The sequence below is a fragment of the Protopterus annectens genome, chromosome 13.part0, assembly GCF_019279795.1.
Source record: "Protopterus annectens isolate FY-2018-M chromosome 13.part0, PAN1.0, whole genome shotgun sequence".
Taxonomy (NCBI): Eukaryota; Metazoa; Chordata; order Ceratodontiformes; family Protopteridae; genus Protopterus; species Protopterus annectens.
In genome coordinates this window covers 766,023,234-766,039,848 of record NC_056747.1, presented here as the reverse complement: position 1 = coordinate 766,039,848, position 16,615 = coordinate 766,023,234, and the positions used below count along the sequence as shown (strand labels likewise).

The window sequence follows — 16,615 nt, the reverse complement described above, 5'->3', positions numbered from 1 at the left end:
GATATTTACCTGATTGCATCTGTTCTTGGTGTCATACACTCCCTGCACTATGATCCCTTCTGAAACTGCTCCCCTATTAAAGTCCAAGGCGTCTGTGGTGACTGACTGCTTTGAAGCAGGGAAGGAGAAGGAGAGACCTGGATTTAAGGATATCTGTTCTCCCCAGCAAATGATTTCTCTTCTGACAAACCCCAGCACTGGGATTATAAAGATAAGGGGTGTTGGTACTGGGACGAAAGAGATTTCAGACACCACGGTATCTTTCTCATGTGCAGTCTTGCCCGGGCTATCATGAGAATCACAGATGCCATGAAATCCAAAATCCTGATTTATTCCCTAGCAGTAACCAAAGTCTGAGTAGAAAATCTTAGAAATAGATCTAGATATAGCTCTACTTTTTACTGTGATAGAATAGCTCTTTGAACTGAGGTGTCTAGTCAACATCCCAGGAACACAATCCTGTGTGAATGAGTCATGAAAGACTTCTGAATGTGCTTTTGGAATCGCAGCTTGTGTAAAAGCTCTCTCATCCAAGAAAGAGATTACTGAAACCTTGAAAAAGACTCTGTGAAGATAAGCAAGTCATCTAAATATGGAAAAATGTTAATAGCCTGCAATGTAACTGGAGCTAGACACTTTGTGAACACTTGGTGCAGTGGATACTTCAAGGGGTAAGGCAGAGAATTGACAATGTGATCCAGAGACACAAAACTTTAAACGTTTGAAGTCTGGATGAATAGGGATATGACAATAAGCATCTTTTAAGTCATGTGTTACCAGGAAACTTGGAGAAAAAAAAGAGGGAAAAGGCTGTGAAGCAACATCATTTTGAATTTGGGCAGTATCGCAAACAGGTTTAGGAAAGAAAGATCCAGAACTGTCTCCAAGCATTTTCTTTCTTTGGCACTAGGAACATCTTTGAATATAAAACCCTTCCCCATCTGAGAAGAAGCTAACTGGTTTTATCACTCCTTGGAACTTCATGTGTTGAAGACCCACTGGAAACAAAAAGAGTCTGATCTGGAGGAATGACCTCCTGGAAAGGAGAAATTTCCTCCCTCTGCCATCTGTAACCTTGATGAATGTCTTTCACAACCCATTTGTCTGAAATAATCTGGTACCAAAGAGAAAAATGGATATTCAGACTTTCTGGAAGAAAAAAAATGGGACAGGGAGGGAGAGGATCAGAAGGTCTTGTACAGCCATTCAGACCTGTTGGACTGTCCTTGGTTTTAGGAGGTTCAAGACTTTTTTGGAACACACTTGCCATGTCTTCTTAAGTGCAGAGTCTGTTTATTCTGCTTTTTATTTATTTTATTTGACATTTGTTGACCAGGTTAGTCCAAACAAGCCAAGGGCCCATTTTCAGTGAAGACCCGAGGAGAAAAGCTCCAGACAATTTACAGTGGTGCAAAAGATAAAACAAGTACAGAGTAGTCTAATGTACAAGCACATAACAAAAAGATATAAGATGCAGTTCACAACACAGTACTCTGTAATACAATGAAAATATCATTACAAAAGTATGATATATAAGAAGTGCCCTCACTATTTAAACATTAGAGGCGTAGCATTAGAATAACATTTGTGTTTTTAATACAGGAGTATAAAATAAAGACAAAAAAAGAGATGAGAGATCAAAATAGAGTAGAAGATGAGTAAGTGAAATAGTTTTCATGTAGGGGCTTGGCATGGGCAGGGCCAAATCTTTTTTAGATAGTGTTTTAGTTCTCGTTTAAACAGGTGCTTTTGGGAAATGATTCTAATATCGAGGGGGAATGTATTCCAGACATGTGTTACTGAGTACTTATAAAGGGACTTTTCAATGTTCTTTTTAGGTTTGAAGATATCAAGGAGGTGGTTTTCAGTAGTGCGAAGGTATCGAGGGGGATGTAGTAAGATACTAAGTTGAAGAGAGAGGGGCAGGAAGAGAGATTATTCAGAATGGAGTATGTGATATGTAATTAAGGAAGTAGTAGTTGGTGAGAGAATTCAGGCCATTTAAGTCTCTTAAGGGCGAGAAATGTAAGGGAGATTAGTGGCAAATCTGGCTATTGTATGATTGCTCAAGTCTGGATAGTAGTGTAGATTGAATATTAGTAAGGACAGGGGCAGCGTAGAGTAGACATGGCAAGCGGAGTGAATGAGCTAAGGAGAGTTTGGAGGCAAGTGTAAGGAATTTTCGATTTCTATAACGTAGACCAAGTTTCTGGTGTTTTTTTTTTTTTTTATACATTGTTGAATGTGTATGTCAAATTTTAGTTCCCCTATGATAATGGTGCCAAGTACTTTGGCATGAGGTTCAGATTTAATGATTATATTGTTGAGGGAGGTGATGGCAAAGGAGGATTTGTGTTATGCCAGTGTTCTAGGAAAGAAGAGTAATTTTGTTTTTTTTAGGATTTAATACTAGTTTATTGTCAGAGAGCCATGTTTCAATAGATGAGAAGGTGTCCTGAGTGAGTGCTAAGAGATCAGGAATAAGGCAGTGGTGATAAGTGTGGAATCATCAGCATATTGTAGTAGTGATGAGAGCTTACAAGCAGAATGTAGTTTGTTAGCGAAAATATTGAACAAGAGGGAGCCCAAGATAGATCCTTGAGGGAACCCCTGTGTTGACTGGAAGGAAGGGGGAGAAGACAGTTTGCCAGCAAACAGATTGTTGCCTATTGGAGAGGTAACTTGAAAACCAGTTTACAGGGGAACTAAAAAGATGGAGGTCAGAAAGTTTAGTCAGAAGTTTAGAGTGAGAGACAGTGTCAACAGCCTTAGAGATATCAAGGAATAAGTAGGAGATTAGCATGTTGTTGCTATCATTAGCATTTAAACATACAAATCCCTTGCAATTCTATAATGAAGTCCCAAAATCTGGGTACAGTGGTATTACTTACACTGTTGATATTGCAAAGAAGCAAGTTCTATCAACACCTGCACCAATGTATTAATTTGGCAGCCTCAACTATATCCGAGCAAATGGGGAAGTTTAAAAGCAAACAACATGGTGGGCTATAATCACTAATAAACTATATCATAAAAGCTAGAGATGAAATCAAAAGAGGACATCAGAAAAACAAAGGTATCCCATGAACTCAAACTAGTGACAAACACCAAATACAAGTATAAATCCTTCTTTAGTTATGTAAAGGAGATAAGAAATAACACTCAATATTGCTCTGAGCTTATTCATTAGGGCACTACCTATTCTGATCAAGTTGATATTGCCAATATACTTGCAAATAAATTTAGTGCTAACTTCACCTCAGAGGCGTCTTTTCCAAGACCACTTATACCTGATGTCACCAAGACAGCAACCATCATGAAAGAACATGTACTGAATATACTGTCCAAAGCAAAGGATATCTTTTCCCTGCAGCCTGACAACATATGTAGATGACTAATTAACAGTACTAAACAAACACTGATGAACCCATTCCTCAGCCTCTTTAATCGGAACCTAGCAACTGGCTTTGTCTCACAGGCATGGCTCATAACTATTGTGATGCCATTTCACAAGGGTGGTCCCATCACTGACTCCAGGAATTACAGAACTATCAGTCTAATGAGTCTTCTGTGCAAAGCCATGAAATGTATTATAACTGACCTAATTAACTATGATATCAAAAATCTTATCACACTGATCTCAACAGTCTGGCTTTGTCAAGGGCAGATCTTGTTCTTGGAAAATTTGGAAAAGGAAAGCTGAAAAGTCTTAGATCAGCTTGTGTTTTCATCATAGTTTTTGATCACCTCTGCAGCAGAGGGACCAAATGCTAAATGTCTATCCAAGGGTGAAATGAATATCTCATTTGGGAACGGTGTATAAAATTTTAAAACACTAAGGAACTTTATACACTCTGTTTGCCTTTTTAAGGACAGCTGGTTGACTATCAGGAAAACTGCAGGCAGTTATACACACATCTTCTAAAGCAGACAGAACAGGATAAATGGGTGTAGGATCTGGAAAATCCTTCTGTAACAAACTCATAGTATTTTCTGAGGGACTGAGAAACCTCAGTGTTCTCCCACTCTGAAAACAATGGCGTATTCTAGCAACAGTTCCAAAGAAAGAGAACCCTCCACAGGCAGAATCAGAAACTGAGCTCTCCTCGGAGTCTGAATCAGAAATCTGAAGAAAAAAAACTGTATCCGTCCCTGCATCCTCCTGTTCAGATTCAGAATTTCGAGTATTTTCAGGAAAAGATGTATCCCTCTTATGTTTCCAGAACTACTTTATGAGAAGGATCACTGGCCTGAGTTAAACCATTAGCCAGACCCAGTAAACTACTTGTATCCAAAGAAATTTGAGGAGGAGTAGATACATGCTTGGTTTCTGTTTCTTTTTGACAGGAAAAATAGAGCCAACTGTGTTAATAATGGCAGCGGCAGCAGCTACCTCAGGGTTGGGTACAACATTCTAACACAAGGGAGAAGCATTCCCTGTTCCCTCTCCTAGGACAGAGAAGAGTGGCTCTCCCTTGCCACTGAGGGGACTACCAGAGCTGCAAAGGACATGTGTAACCCACTGTTCATGGTGGCTGTAAGTGCTACACAAGAGGGATCCAAAGTAAAAGATAAATGGTCTGAGGTACAACAAATGGCAACAGCAGAGTCACCCACCTATCCACCTATGACTGAGGCAAATTGCTAGACAGCTTTGAGGGATTTGGCTGCTTGCTTAATTTTTTTTGTATCTGGAAGAAGGAATGACCATGTGACCAGTAGTCCGTTCCATGATTAAGACAAAAATCATGCCTCTTTCCCAGAAAAGACAAGCAGCAAATGCCAGTAAACAGTACATTTCTACAAAAGTTAATTTTTTGACAGAAAAACACAGTAAAAGACATTTTAAAAGTCTATGCCAATCCCATGAAATTAAAACAAACACAATTTCTCCACAGAAAAAATATTTTCATTTACTTTAAATCACTTTTAAACTTGACAGGAAATGTGAGCACTCTATTTAAAAGTATGTTACAATTTTGTGACATTCCATTAAAGCACAACACTCCTAGCTTTAAATTAACTTTCTTGAAGAAGAAACTGGTAAAACAATAGCACAAATAAGAAAATGGAAGTTTTTTTTTCTCCAAAGTGAACATATCTGCCCAGCAATGGAACACATAAGCCAGCCATCGATCTTCAAAAGCCTCAGAGGAGTGTACGCTTCGGTGGCAGTAAAGCTCTGAAAGGCTTTGCGCCCAGACTTGTCTTTTCATCAGCTCAGCACAAGCTGTCTGACAGATTGGGCATGTGGAAGGTGCTCTGAAGCTTTGGAAGCTAGCCAACCTGTTATATTTCTGGCAGGATATAACCCATATAGCTAAGGCTATTGCAGCAGTGGTCAATATGATGAACATCAGCACTGACCTTAATAAGACTAAGTGCGCAGCTGATGAAAACTCTGACTGTGAAAAGAACATAATATCAGGTGTGTAAACCCAAATATTGTGATTTGTTAATGATGACTAAACTCTTTAACACATTTGTCCAGACTTTTGAAATGTTTCTTTTGTTAAGCGTGCAAATGCTGTGATCTATTGGATCTATAACACTGAGGCGGTATCACAGGAGCCAATATAGAAATGCTTATAGTGGGACTCTCTCTAATCAGCATGGGTTCTGTAAGGAGTATCCACCTTTTACATGTCATAAGGTATTCCCACGCTTCCAGAATAGCAGCTTGGATAGCCAGCTGTTTAAAAGGGATGACTCACCTTCTACCTTCTTCCCTACATAAATAATTAGGTGTTTTGTACAACAAAGGAAGGACCTTGAGGCCAGTACTCACTGGACTTCTTAAGCCTCAAGTGTCTCTAAAGGGAGGTCATCTTTTGGTGTAGACTGGAGAAGAACAGAACTCACTGCTCTCATTACAGTCAGAGATAAATGCCTTGCTATTTAAGACTATCTGTAAGAACTTGACAAGGAAGGGAGTCCCCTGCTCCCCAGCCTGTGTGGTCTCATATAAGAGCAAGCATACAAATGTTGCCCTCCTGCTGCTGAGTGAAGGGGGAAAATAAGCTTGTTAGAGGTGGTGCACAGGGAAGAAGCCTGCTGTAGGCCTCAGTCTACATATTGTGAGGGTACAATTCCATGAGTGACGCTCCCAAATGTCTTCAAAATGTGCTTGATGTCTAGGTCTACAGTCATGAGCTGTTGGTGAGGGATGACCTGGTAGCTCCTCCTAAACCTGAGTCAACAGTCCTTGAGGAGCTTGGATGAAAATCCAGGGATAGGAGTCCTCAATCCCAGTTACCCCTGACCTGAAACCAAGTGATTTTAGGGATGCTTCTCAGAATCAGACCTGTTAAGAGACTGCATTTCTGGATGATCCACCAGAGGCTGGGTAGCTTCTACACCCAAAATACATCATACAGGGCAAAAGCCATGGGTCTGCCTCCCCTGGAACCCATTTCATTCACAGAAGAGGAGTGACACAAGCTCAAACTTACACTTTTGATTCATGAGGACTGATACAAGCTGAAGGTTACACTTTTGATTTGTGTCCAGGTGTTACATGCAGTAATGTTTTATTGCTTTCCATCTGGATTGTAATTTGAATTACATGAGTGGCAGAAGTGTACTGGTAGCTCATGGACTAGCTGGGATTATGTAATCAAAGTGTGACATCACAGCACACTCTAGTACTGAGCATGTGCATGTTGAGTACACAGGATCCTCTAAGAAAAGAGCCTATTATGACTGGTGGAGCAGATGACCCCAGTTGCATAACCCATTGAGAAGGGATACTGAATTCAGATCTAAAAATGTTGAAGAGCATTACTGCTATATTATAGGACATAACACCATTTGTTACCAGAGAATTGAAAGCACAAGACATGTAATTCCTTCTTACAATGGTACCATTGGTTGCTTGAAAATTAGGCCAAAGAATGACTGATGTCAGCCAGTAGGAGTCCATTTGTTACAGTCAATGTTACCAGAGTCTTACCCAAAGAAGGATAGTCTTACAAAACCAAGAAAAAAATGTACACTACAGATTTCACCTTTCTTCATGGCTGCCTTTTCCATTCCATCTTTGTACTTGAAAAGTACGTCCTCTACTTCATTTAGATCCAGAAATCCAGAACCTTCATTGTCCCACTTCTCAAAAAGGGCATCCAATAACATTCTGTGTTCAATTTCCAGAGCCCTGAGGCGTACCTTTGAAGATAAAACAAATTATTTAGTTACAAGAGATGCATTTTTCCCTAATCAGACACCAGAAGTATTTTTGCAGATTGCTCACACCATTACTGTTTGGTATTTCTGTCTTAAAGAGACAGAAGTATGTTATTCATTTACATTTCATCCAGGCTAAGAACTCTGCAGGAATTTCTGCCCTTTCAACAAAAATCATAATACATGTAAACTAAATACAAAAAAAAAAATAAAAGAGAGAAAGTATTAATAAAGTTGATTAAACCTTCTTCTCACATTTATCCAGAGCTTTGAACTCTGTCTGTTAAGCTAGTAAAATGTTGTGGTATCCTGGAACTGTAAAGTCTGGGGAGATCACACAGGGGAGAGTTCTTAAATAAAGTGTGAGCGGTGAATACCCTTTACAAAACCCAGGCTGAATGGAGTGACTCCCTCTATAGGCATTTATGTACTCTGTCGGCTGCCTAATGGCATCCTGCAGTTTTACAGAAGCCCTTTTTGCTGTTCACTTGAAGTTCTGACGGGAAGAGAGAGAGAGAGAGAGAGATAGCTTGTGGGTAAGCTCATGCCATTGTTCACCAGGTCATATACCAGTTTAAGACTCACACTGGCCTATGTAAGGGAGGGGGGACTGCTAACAGACACCACACCTGCCACGACTGTCATGCTTGATGGGCTGTATAAACATAGATGTTGTAATTTACTATACAAGTAACATCTTTATGAATATGTGTCATTATGCCAAGTACCCTCATACACTGTCTGTCCCTTTTTTCATTGGCAGTGCCTCTCCATATAAATTCCAGAATCCTGCCAACATTTCTTAATATTTTCACACACTGACTTCTGACTTATAATTTCTGTCAGTAGTGTAGCTATGGAGGGGCGAAGGAGGGCATCTATCCTGGGTGCAACGTGTTGGAGGGCTTGATCCTGGTATTGCATTTGTGATTAACCTGGGCACTGTACGGCATTGGCCTTCTAAGGCAGGGATTGTGGGTTCAAGTCCCATCTAGGGAGATATAATCTTGACTCCACAGAGAACCCCAGCACTACCGAGCTACAACTCATACCAAAAAAACAACCAAAACGGTAGTCAGAACTAGTACTCCGGTTTTATTTAGAAGACAGTAAAAATCCTTAAAGCGCTTTTCGTCTGTTTACACACAGACTTCTTCAGAAGGTGTAATAATACTGGCTCAAAAATTTACTTAAATAGCCAACAGCTGTAAAAGTGCACTAAAAATCTAACAAAGTCAATTAATTAAACAACATATACCTGCACTTGAACCTCGATCATTATTAAAAATATGTTGTACTTACATAAAATCATACAGAAAAAAATCATACACAAAAAATATGTTACACTTGGGACTCCAAAAAGTTACCATAAATTTAAAATATAAAATTCAATACCCTTTACAAAACAATAAACATGAAATGAGATAGATTGAATACTTTTTTGCATGCTAGATTACTAATTAATGACTATCTTTGTAAGCTTTTAAGCTTTAGTAAACTCATAATTGAGCATGATTCATTCAATCCCGGAAAACTGAAGGCATTTAATTCTAACTGCCAAGTTAATTCCAGTTCCTCAAGTTTAAATGCTGCTGGGCTCCCCCTAGTGTCCATAACAAACTGGTCGATGACCATAAATTTGAACTGATGTCGAACATTTAAATGAACATGTTTAGCTAAAGCATTATCTGTTTTATTATGAATGATAGCATAAACATGTTCATAAATTCTCTCACGGAACCTACGTTCCATTTTGCCCACGTAGAATGCTGAACACACTGTACATTTGGCTAAATAAACTATAAACTTAGTGTTACAGTTGAATTTAGATTTCACCCTATATTTGTGTCCATCAATTTCAAAAGTATTCGTGACGTCAATGAATTTGCAATAATTGCAACTTTCACATTTGAAAGTGCTAGTAATACTAGGTACCTTCCTTTGACGTCTTTCTAAGAGAGCCTTTAAGTTATTTCCTCTCTTGAATACTATTGATGATATGGCACCAAAGCGTTCACACAGTTCATGGTTGAATCTAAATAAGTCCCAATTTTTAAATAGTGTACTCACTATATGTTTACTTTGGACATTAAAAGTGGTTATGAAACTGCATTTAAAATGCTGTTCTTTCTGGGTTAGTTGTTCTGTAAGTGAACCCGTTAATTCTATGTCCGAAAGTGTCACACTAATATTTTGACAGATAAAATAAGTTTGAACAGAGATCTCTCCCTTTTACTAGTAGCCTCATCAATCAGGGACTCTAGTAAATTTACAGGGTAACCTCGATGTATAAACATACTCTTCAAAAATCCACATTCCTCACAAAAGTCAGTGTTCAAAGTGGAAATGCGCGAAGCTCTCACCAACTGGCCCTTGAACACGGATCTTTTCTGATAGATGGGGTGGCATCTTGAAAAATGCAAAAAAGAATTGGAGTAAGTTGATTTCCGAAATATTATAAGATCTTAAGCCTTTATTTTTAACTAACAAAATATCCAAATAAGAAATGGCTTCTGTATTGAAACAATGTGTAAATTGTAAGAAGTTTGTTGAAGAGTTAAACTTTCGGACCAGTTCTGTAGCACTTACTTCATCCCCTTTGAATAAAATAAATATATCATCTAAAAACCTAGTGTAATATTATATACTCTCCATTACACTCACATCATTGAATATAAAGTTAGTTTCCCAGTGGGCCATTACAAGATTGGCCACACTGGCACCACAAGGGGAACCCATTGCTAATCACACCTTCTGTAAGAAAAAATTGTTGTCAAACAAAAAATAATTGTTGGACAAAGTGAGTTCTAACAGTTCCATGATCAAGGTTATGTCCCTGTTTGGTGCTCCATGTTTGCGCATTACTGCTGCTACCCACTCTATACTGACATCATGAGGAATGCATGTATATAAATCCTTGACATCAATTGTCAAGAAGTTCAAGTCACAACTAAATTCTACATAGTTGATACTAGACAAGAACGACCAAGAGTCTTTACATATTTGCTTTTCTAGCGTGACGAACTTTTGTAACATAGTGTCAATGACCTTCGAACATGCATATGTAGGAGAACCTCTACTATCAACTAATGGTCTCATTGGTGGGTTATTTAAATCTTTATGTATTTTAGGAATTCCAAACAAGGAGGGGTACCTTGGAAACAGAGTGGTCATATAATCGAGTTGTACTTGGTCAATTCGACCCTCTATAAATAAATCATTCAAACAACTTTTAATCAAGTTGCATGCCCTATTCGTTTCTTATCTGGAACGCTGCTGGTAAGTGTCATTACTGAATAAAAGGTTCATACGATTGATGTCAGCCTGGTCAAAAATGACCAGACCTCCTCCTTTATCGGGTTTACAAACTTGTATATCCTGTGTTTGTATGTACTTCACTAATGCCAATTCACTAGTATGATCTACCTCAATACTGGGAGATTTATTTTTAAATTTAATGACATGCCTAAAGTCTAGCTCGAACAGTTGTTCAAATGTTTGAAGTAAAGGGTGTAATGGAGGGTTAAATGTACTTGTAATTCTATACATATTATCACAGGTTATACCTCCTGGATTTATAAAATGTAATTGAAAATTCAGCTTCCTCGTGTACATTTTAAGCTCCATAATGGATTTAGCGATATCCATACGTTGACGTGGGACGTACGTTTGCCCTTTTGCCAAGAGCTCAACCAAGCCACCTGAGATTTCACTGTTCTAAAAATTATACACCTTAAAATCACCATCCTTATTGGTGGTGACCTTGGGTAAAACAAAGGATTGCTGAAAAACTGCAGTCGGAGAGGCATTATTTGTTAAACAATTGGAATTACATAATAGTTCAGTGCCTGTCAAGTCCACATTGCTGACCCCAGGAAAGGAATCTTTATTAGTGGTGACCTTGGATAAAGCAAAAAGGTTGCTGAAAAGCTTAGTAATTCAATGCCTGTTGTGACCATATTAACCTTGGAGGAAGAACTCTTGGGTGTTAGTCTACCACTCACACTAAGGCGTTCTTCCTCTCCTGTCGCCAGTAATATGGTCACAACAGGCATTGAATTACTAAGTGACCATATTACTGTAAGAAGAACTTCTGAAGAAGTCTGTGTGTAAACAGATGAAAAGCACTTTAAGGATTTTTACTGTCTTCTAAATAAAACCGGAGTACTAGTTCTGACTACCGTTTTGGTTGTTTTTTTGTTTTAAATAGTTTGTTTTGTATTAGTTGTATACAACTCATACCACACATTTCGGCCACAGAAAAGGGACCGAAACACAAAAGGAGGGGGTGTATCCATATTCATCATGGATACCTACACCTCCAGGTTAGTGGCGCAGCATGATACCTCCGAGATCATCCATGTGCAACTAACATCAGGCAAATCTGCAATGCAAATTGTGGCCTGGTAAAGATCACCCTCCATGACCCAGGACCACCACTCCACCTTTCTGGAGACACTGGAAAACATGAAGGTCCTACCGAACACCCTGATATTGGGCGATTTCAATTACTCTACCATTAACTGGAAAAACTACTCAAGTACAAACTCCCAGGTCCAGCGCTTCCTGGAATTTATCAACTCAAATGCCCTGGATCAGCTGGTAAACTCCCCTAACAGAGGTGAAAACATATTGGACCTGGTCATCACCAACATGGGCGAGAGGTGTTCCACACCGGAGGTCAACCCGTCACTGGTTAGATCAGACCATAAACTAATCACTCTGAATGTCGACACCACACCACCACCTCCAACCAAGGAAACCAGTGTGAAAAACTTTTCTATAGCAAACTTCACCTTAAGACACAGGTGGTAAGTTTCACAGCCCCCACGCTAAAGGATAATAGTGTCCAAGATGCAGGAACCTTTACAAATGCACTCTATGAGCACCTACAAGGATGCATGGATTGTGCCATCCCTAGCAAAACCAAGACTCACTCCCCTAAGAGAAGGAAACCAGTCTGGTGGACCCCTGCCATAAACAGGCTATACAATAGAAGGAGGAAACTAGTTCAGAAAAAAAGCAAATCCCAAGAAGGAAAGACAACCCTGATCAGTATCAGTAAGAAACTGAGGTCCCTCATGAAATCATCTAAGGCTAACTTCGAAAGAAAAATAGCCAAGGATTCGAAAGATGACCACAAAACCTTCTTTAGCTATGTCAAGAATCTAAGTGGCAACTCGCAGATATGCTCTGAGCTAGTGCAAAATAGCACAAAATATACTGATCCCACTGATACTGCCAACATCCTGGCAGATAGATTCTGTGCAAACTTCACCCCCAAAAGGGCCCACAACAATACCAGAAAAGTGTAGTGTCCCGGAAATCACAGACGCACAAGTGAAAACAGCCCTTTCAAAAGCCAAAAGCACAGTGTCAATGGGGCCAGATGGTGTCCCAGGCTGCGTCTTGCATGAACTACAGAACGAACTAACCCCCCACCTAAACACACTGTTCAACCTCAGTCTCTCCACAGGCTATGTTCCCAAAGAATGGCGCACAGCAATGGTTATTCTGCTCCACAAAGGAGAGGCCGCAACTGACCCTGGTAACTATCGCCCCATAAACCTGACTAGCCTGGTCTGCAAGGCTATGGAGCGCATCATCATGGTACTCATTAAAGACATTGGGAACCACCAAACACATGACCCGGCCCAGTTTGGCTTTGTTAAGGGCAGATCATGCCTACTAAACCAGGTTGACTTCTTCGAGACAGTCACCAAGGCCATAGATGAGGGGAAGGTAGTTCACACAGCCTCTCTTGACCTCGCCAAGGCTTTTGACACCATTCCCCACTCGTGAATTATAGAAAAACTCAACAGCCTGAACATAAACCCCTACATCACAAGATGGGTTGCCAACTGGCTTACAGACAGAACTCACACGGTAAGAATAGTGGGCTCCAGGTCCAACTCTAAACCAGTCACAAGTGGTGTCCCACAAGGCTCGGTCCTGGGACCCCTGCTAATCGGCATATACTTCTCAGAAGTACAGGCAAACACAGGAGGACTATGGCTAACCATGTTCACCAATGACTGCAAACAGGGAGCCATAATTGACTCTCTGGCTGACACGGACATTCTCCAAAAGGGCCTTACTGAGACGGACACCTGGTGTCAAAGTCATGGTCTCAAGCTAAATGCCAAAAAATGCATAGTCATCCCATTTGGGAAAAACACAACACCCATGAATTACCACATAGGTGGCAGCCTCCTTAATACAGAAGAGGTAATAAGAGATCTGGGGACCCAGGTAGATAGTAATCTCTCCTTTGACAATCATATTGCCAAAGTAGTTAGGAAATCCTTCTATGTAGCCCATCTAATTACTAAAGGGTTCACATCTAGAAATAAAGAGGTTATAGTGCCCCTCTACTCGTCACTCATCAGACCCATCATAGAGAACAATGCCCCATTTGGGATGTACCTCACAAGACACTTCCAACAGCTGGAAAGACCACAAAAGTACCTCACCAAGAGGATTACTGGCCTCAAACATATGTCCTATGCACCAAGACTGGAAAAATTCCAGCTGAACTCAGTGGCATATCGCTTATTCAAAGGTGATCTCTGCTTGACTTACAAAGCCATGTCCAACTCAGAAATTATGGACATGCTCCACCTAAAGAAATCCAAGTTACTGCGAGCCACTCGCTCTAGAGAGCTAAACCTCGCCACAACAATAAATAAAACATGCTGGAGGAATAGATTCCTGTCACAGAGACTCCCCATGCTTTGGAACAAAATTCCTAACTACATTAGGCAGAGCCCCTCACTAACACTGTTCAAGAGAAACCTTGACAAGTGGATGGGTAACAGAAAATACACCCCTGGGATCACTTCATTGGCTCTTCTTAACAGAGGCTCAGTTAATTAATCAATGGGGCAGTGAAAGCTGACACACTCTGGCTAGGCTTATAAATGCCCTTGGGCAGATAGCCTAGTACCTACCTATGAACCTATGTAGTGTAACAGCCGCTTGCTACATTGTACCAAGCAGTTTAAAAGTGTAAAAAAAAAAAAAAAAAACACGATTTTTTTTTTCAGTAGGAAAACCAGAATGCTTGCACTCCCTGTGTGTATTCCCCAAACTGTCTCTAGCAATTTGCTACTGTTTAAAAGTAAAAAGAAAATTCTTTTTTTTTTTTTTTTAAACTAAAACCTGAACACTTAGCACTCCGTGCAGGGTATAAAGTGCTGTGACTGCCTATTACAAGCAAATTGCTACAGTTTCAAAGAAAATTATTTTATTTTATTTATTTATTTATGTTAACTAAGTTAGGAAGGAGGGTTGGGAACAAGGCACAGAAACAGGACCTGATTGGCTCCTGCATTTCAGAAAATCCAGGAACCTGATCTTAGACTTTTTTTTCTCTTCCACTAAAGAGCTGCGGCAGGAGGGAGGGAGCATGTATCTGCCCACTTGGTAGGTGTGTTGAGATGGGATAGGAGGGAGGGGTTATGTATTTGGCCAATGGTTGGTGTGCCAGTAGCAGAAGAGGATTTTTTTTTTTTTTGAAGAGCGTGGGAGGGGAGAAAATGGATTGTAAATTCTGTGCCTAATCGCATCTTGCAGTTTTGCAGAAGTCTTATTATTTCTTTTTTTTTGCTTTTTACTTGATGAGCTGAGGGGGTGGGGTGCTAGCTTGTGGGACCTGCACAGACCACTGGTGGAACCAGCTATGCCTCTGGTTTATGGGATGTAATTATGTTTAAGCTGCTTTCCTTTGTTGAACAGAAAATGATTCAAACCAAAACCTGCATCATGGTTCATAGGTTCATACTAGGCTATCTGCCCTAGGGCATTTATAAGCCTAGCCAGAATGTGTTTGGCTTTCGCCACCCATTTTAAATTTATTTTGCTATGCCCTTTTTCAAGGTTAGTATACTGTGCCTCTGTCTAACAGTGACACAGAAGTGATACCCGGGGTAAACCTACGATCTCCCATCCACTCATCAAGATTCCTCTTGAAGAGAGTCAATGAGGGACTCTGCCTAACCTGGACTGGGATTTTATTCCAGAGTGAAGGGAGCCTCTGGGTTATGAATCTGTCCCTCCAGCATGTCCTATTTATTTCAGTGCTGAGGTTCAAGTCTCTCGAGCGTAGCTCGATGGGATTTGGATTTTCTGAGGTGCAGCATGTCCATTAATTCCGGGTTGGACATGGCTTTATACGTCAGGCACAGATCACCTCTGAACAGGCGGTATGCCACTGAGTAGAGCTGGAGTTTCTTTAACCGGGCAGCATATGGCATCTGTTTGAGCCCTTTGATCCTCTTGGTGAGGTACTTTTGGGGTCTTTCCAGTTTCTGCAGGTGTCTGGTAAGGTACATCCCAAAAGGGGCATTGTACTCAATTATGGGCCTGATGAGGGATGAGTAAAGAGGCACGATGACTTCCCCTGATCTAGATGTGAATCCCTTCATGATTAGGTGGGCTATATAAAATGTTTTTCTAACCACGTTGGCCACGTGGTTGTCAAATGAGAGATTGCTATCAACTTGGGTCCCCAGGTCCCTAATTACTTCTTCTGTACTTAATGGATTACCACCTATGTGGTAATTTGTGGGCACTTTGTTTTTGCCAAAGGAGATGACTATACACTTTTTGGCATTTAGCTTGAGGCCATGGCTCTCGCACCAGTTGTCTGTTTCTATGAGGCCCTTTTGGAGGATGCTTGTGTCGGCTGGAGAGTCGATTATGGCGCCCAGTTTGCAGTCATCTGCGAACTTGGTCAGCCACAGTCCTTCCGTGTTGGCCTGTACCTCCGAGAAATATATACCGAACAAGAGAGGTCCCAGGACTGAGCCTTGGGGGACACCACTAGTAACTGGTTTGGTGTCTGACATGGCTCCAGCAATTCTAACCATGTGGGTTCTGTCCTTGAGCCAGTTTACAATCCATCTAGTGACATAGGGGTTTATATTTAAGCTGGTGAGCTTATCTATAATGCCCAAGTGGGGTATTGTATCGAAGGCTTTTGCGAGGTCCAGGTAGGCTGTGTGGACCACCTTCCCCTCGTCAATGGCCTTGGTGACTGTTTCAAAGAAATCGACCAGGTTTAAGAGGCAGGATCTGCCCTTAAAGCCAAACTGGGTAGGATCCAGTGTCTGTAGGTCCCCAATATCTTTATTTATGAGGTCCATGATGATCCTTTCCATAGCTTTGCAGACCAAGCTAGTCAGGCTTATGGGGCGATAGTTTCCAGGATCCGTTGAGGCACCATCTTTATAGAGAGGGACCACTGTTGCTGTACGCCACTCTTTGGGCACATATCCTGTAGTAAGGCTGAGATTGAACAGTAGTTTTATGTTTGGGTTTAGCTCTTCTTGGAGTTCATGTAGGACGCAGCCCGGGACACCGTCTAGTCCCATTGATGCTGTGTTTTTTTGCTTTGGAGAGGGCGGCTCTTACCTGAGCATCTGAGATGTCA

General features: G+C 40.7%; 1 protein-coding gene across 4 annotated transcripts in view; it reads right to left on the bottom strand.

Moving 5' to 3' along the window:
• Window positions 1–16,615, bottom strand: part of EFCAB5 (EF-hand calcium binding domain 5) — a 1,692,224-nt gene that overhangs the window by 511,954 nt on the left and 1,163,655 nt on the right. For all 4 annotated transcript variants that reach the window (XM_044054470.1, XM_044054473.1, XM_044054471.1 and 1 more), the window contains one exon: window positions 7,008–7,164. In XM_044054470.1, the coding sequence (XP_043910405.1) occupies window positions 7,008–7,164 (157 nt within the window). The remainder of the gene's footprint in view (window positions 1–7,007; window positions 7,165–16,615) is intronic.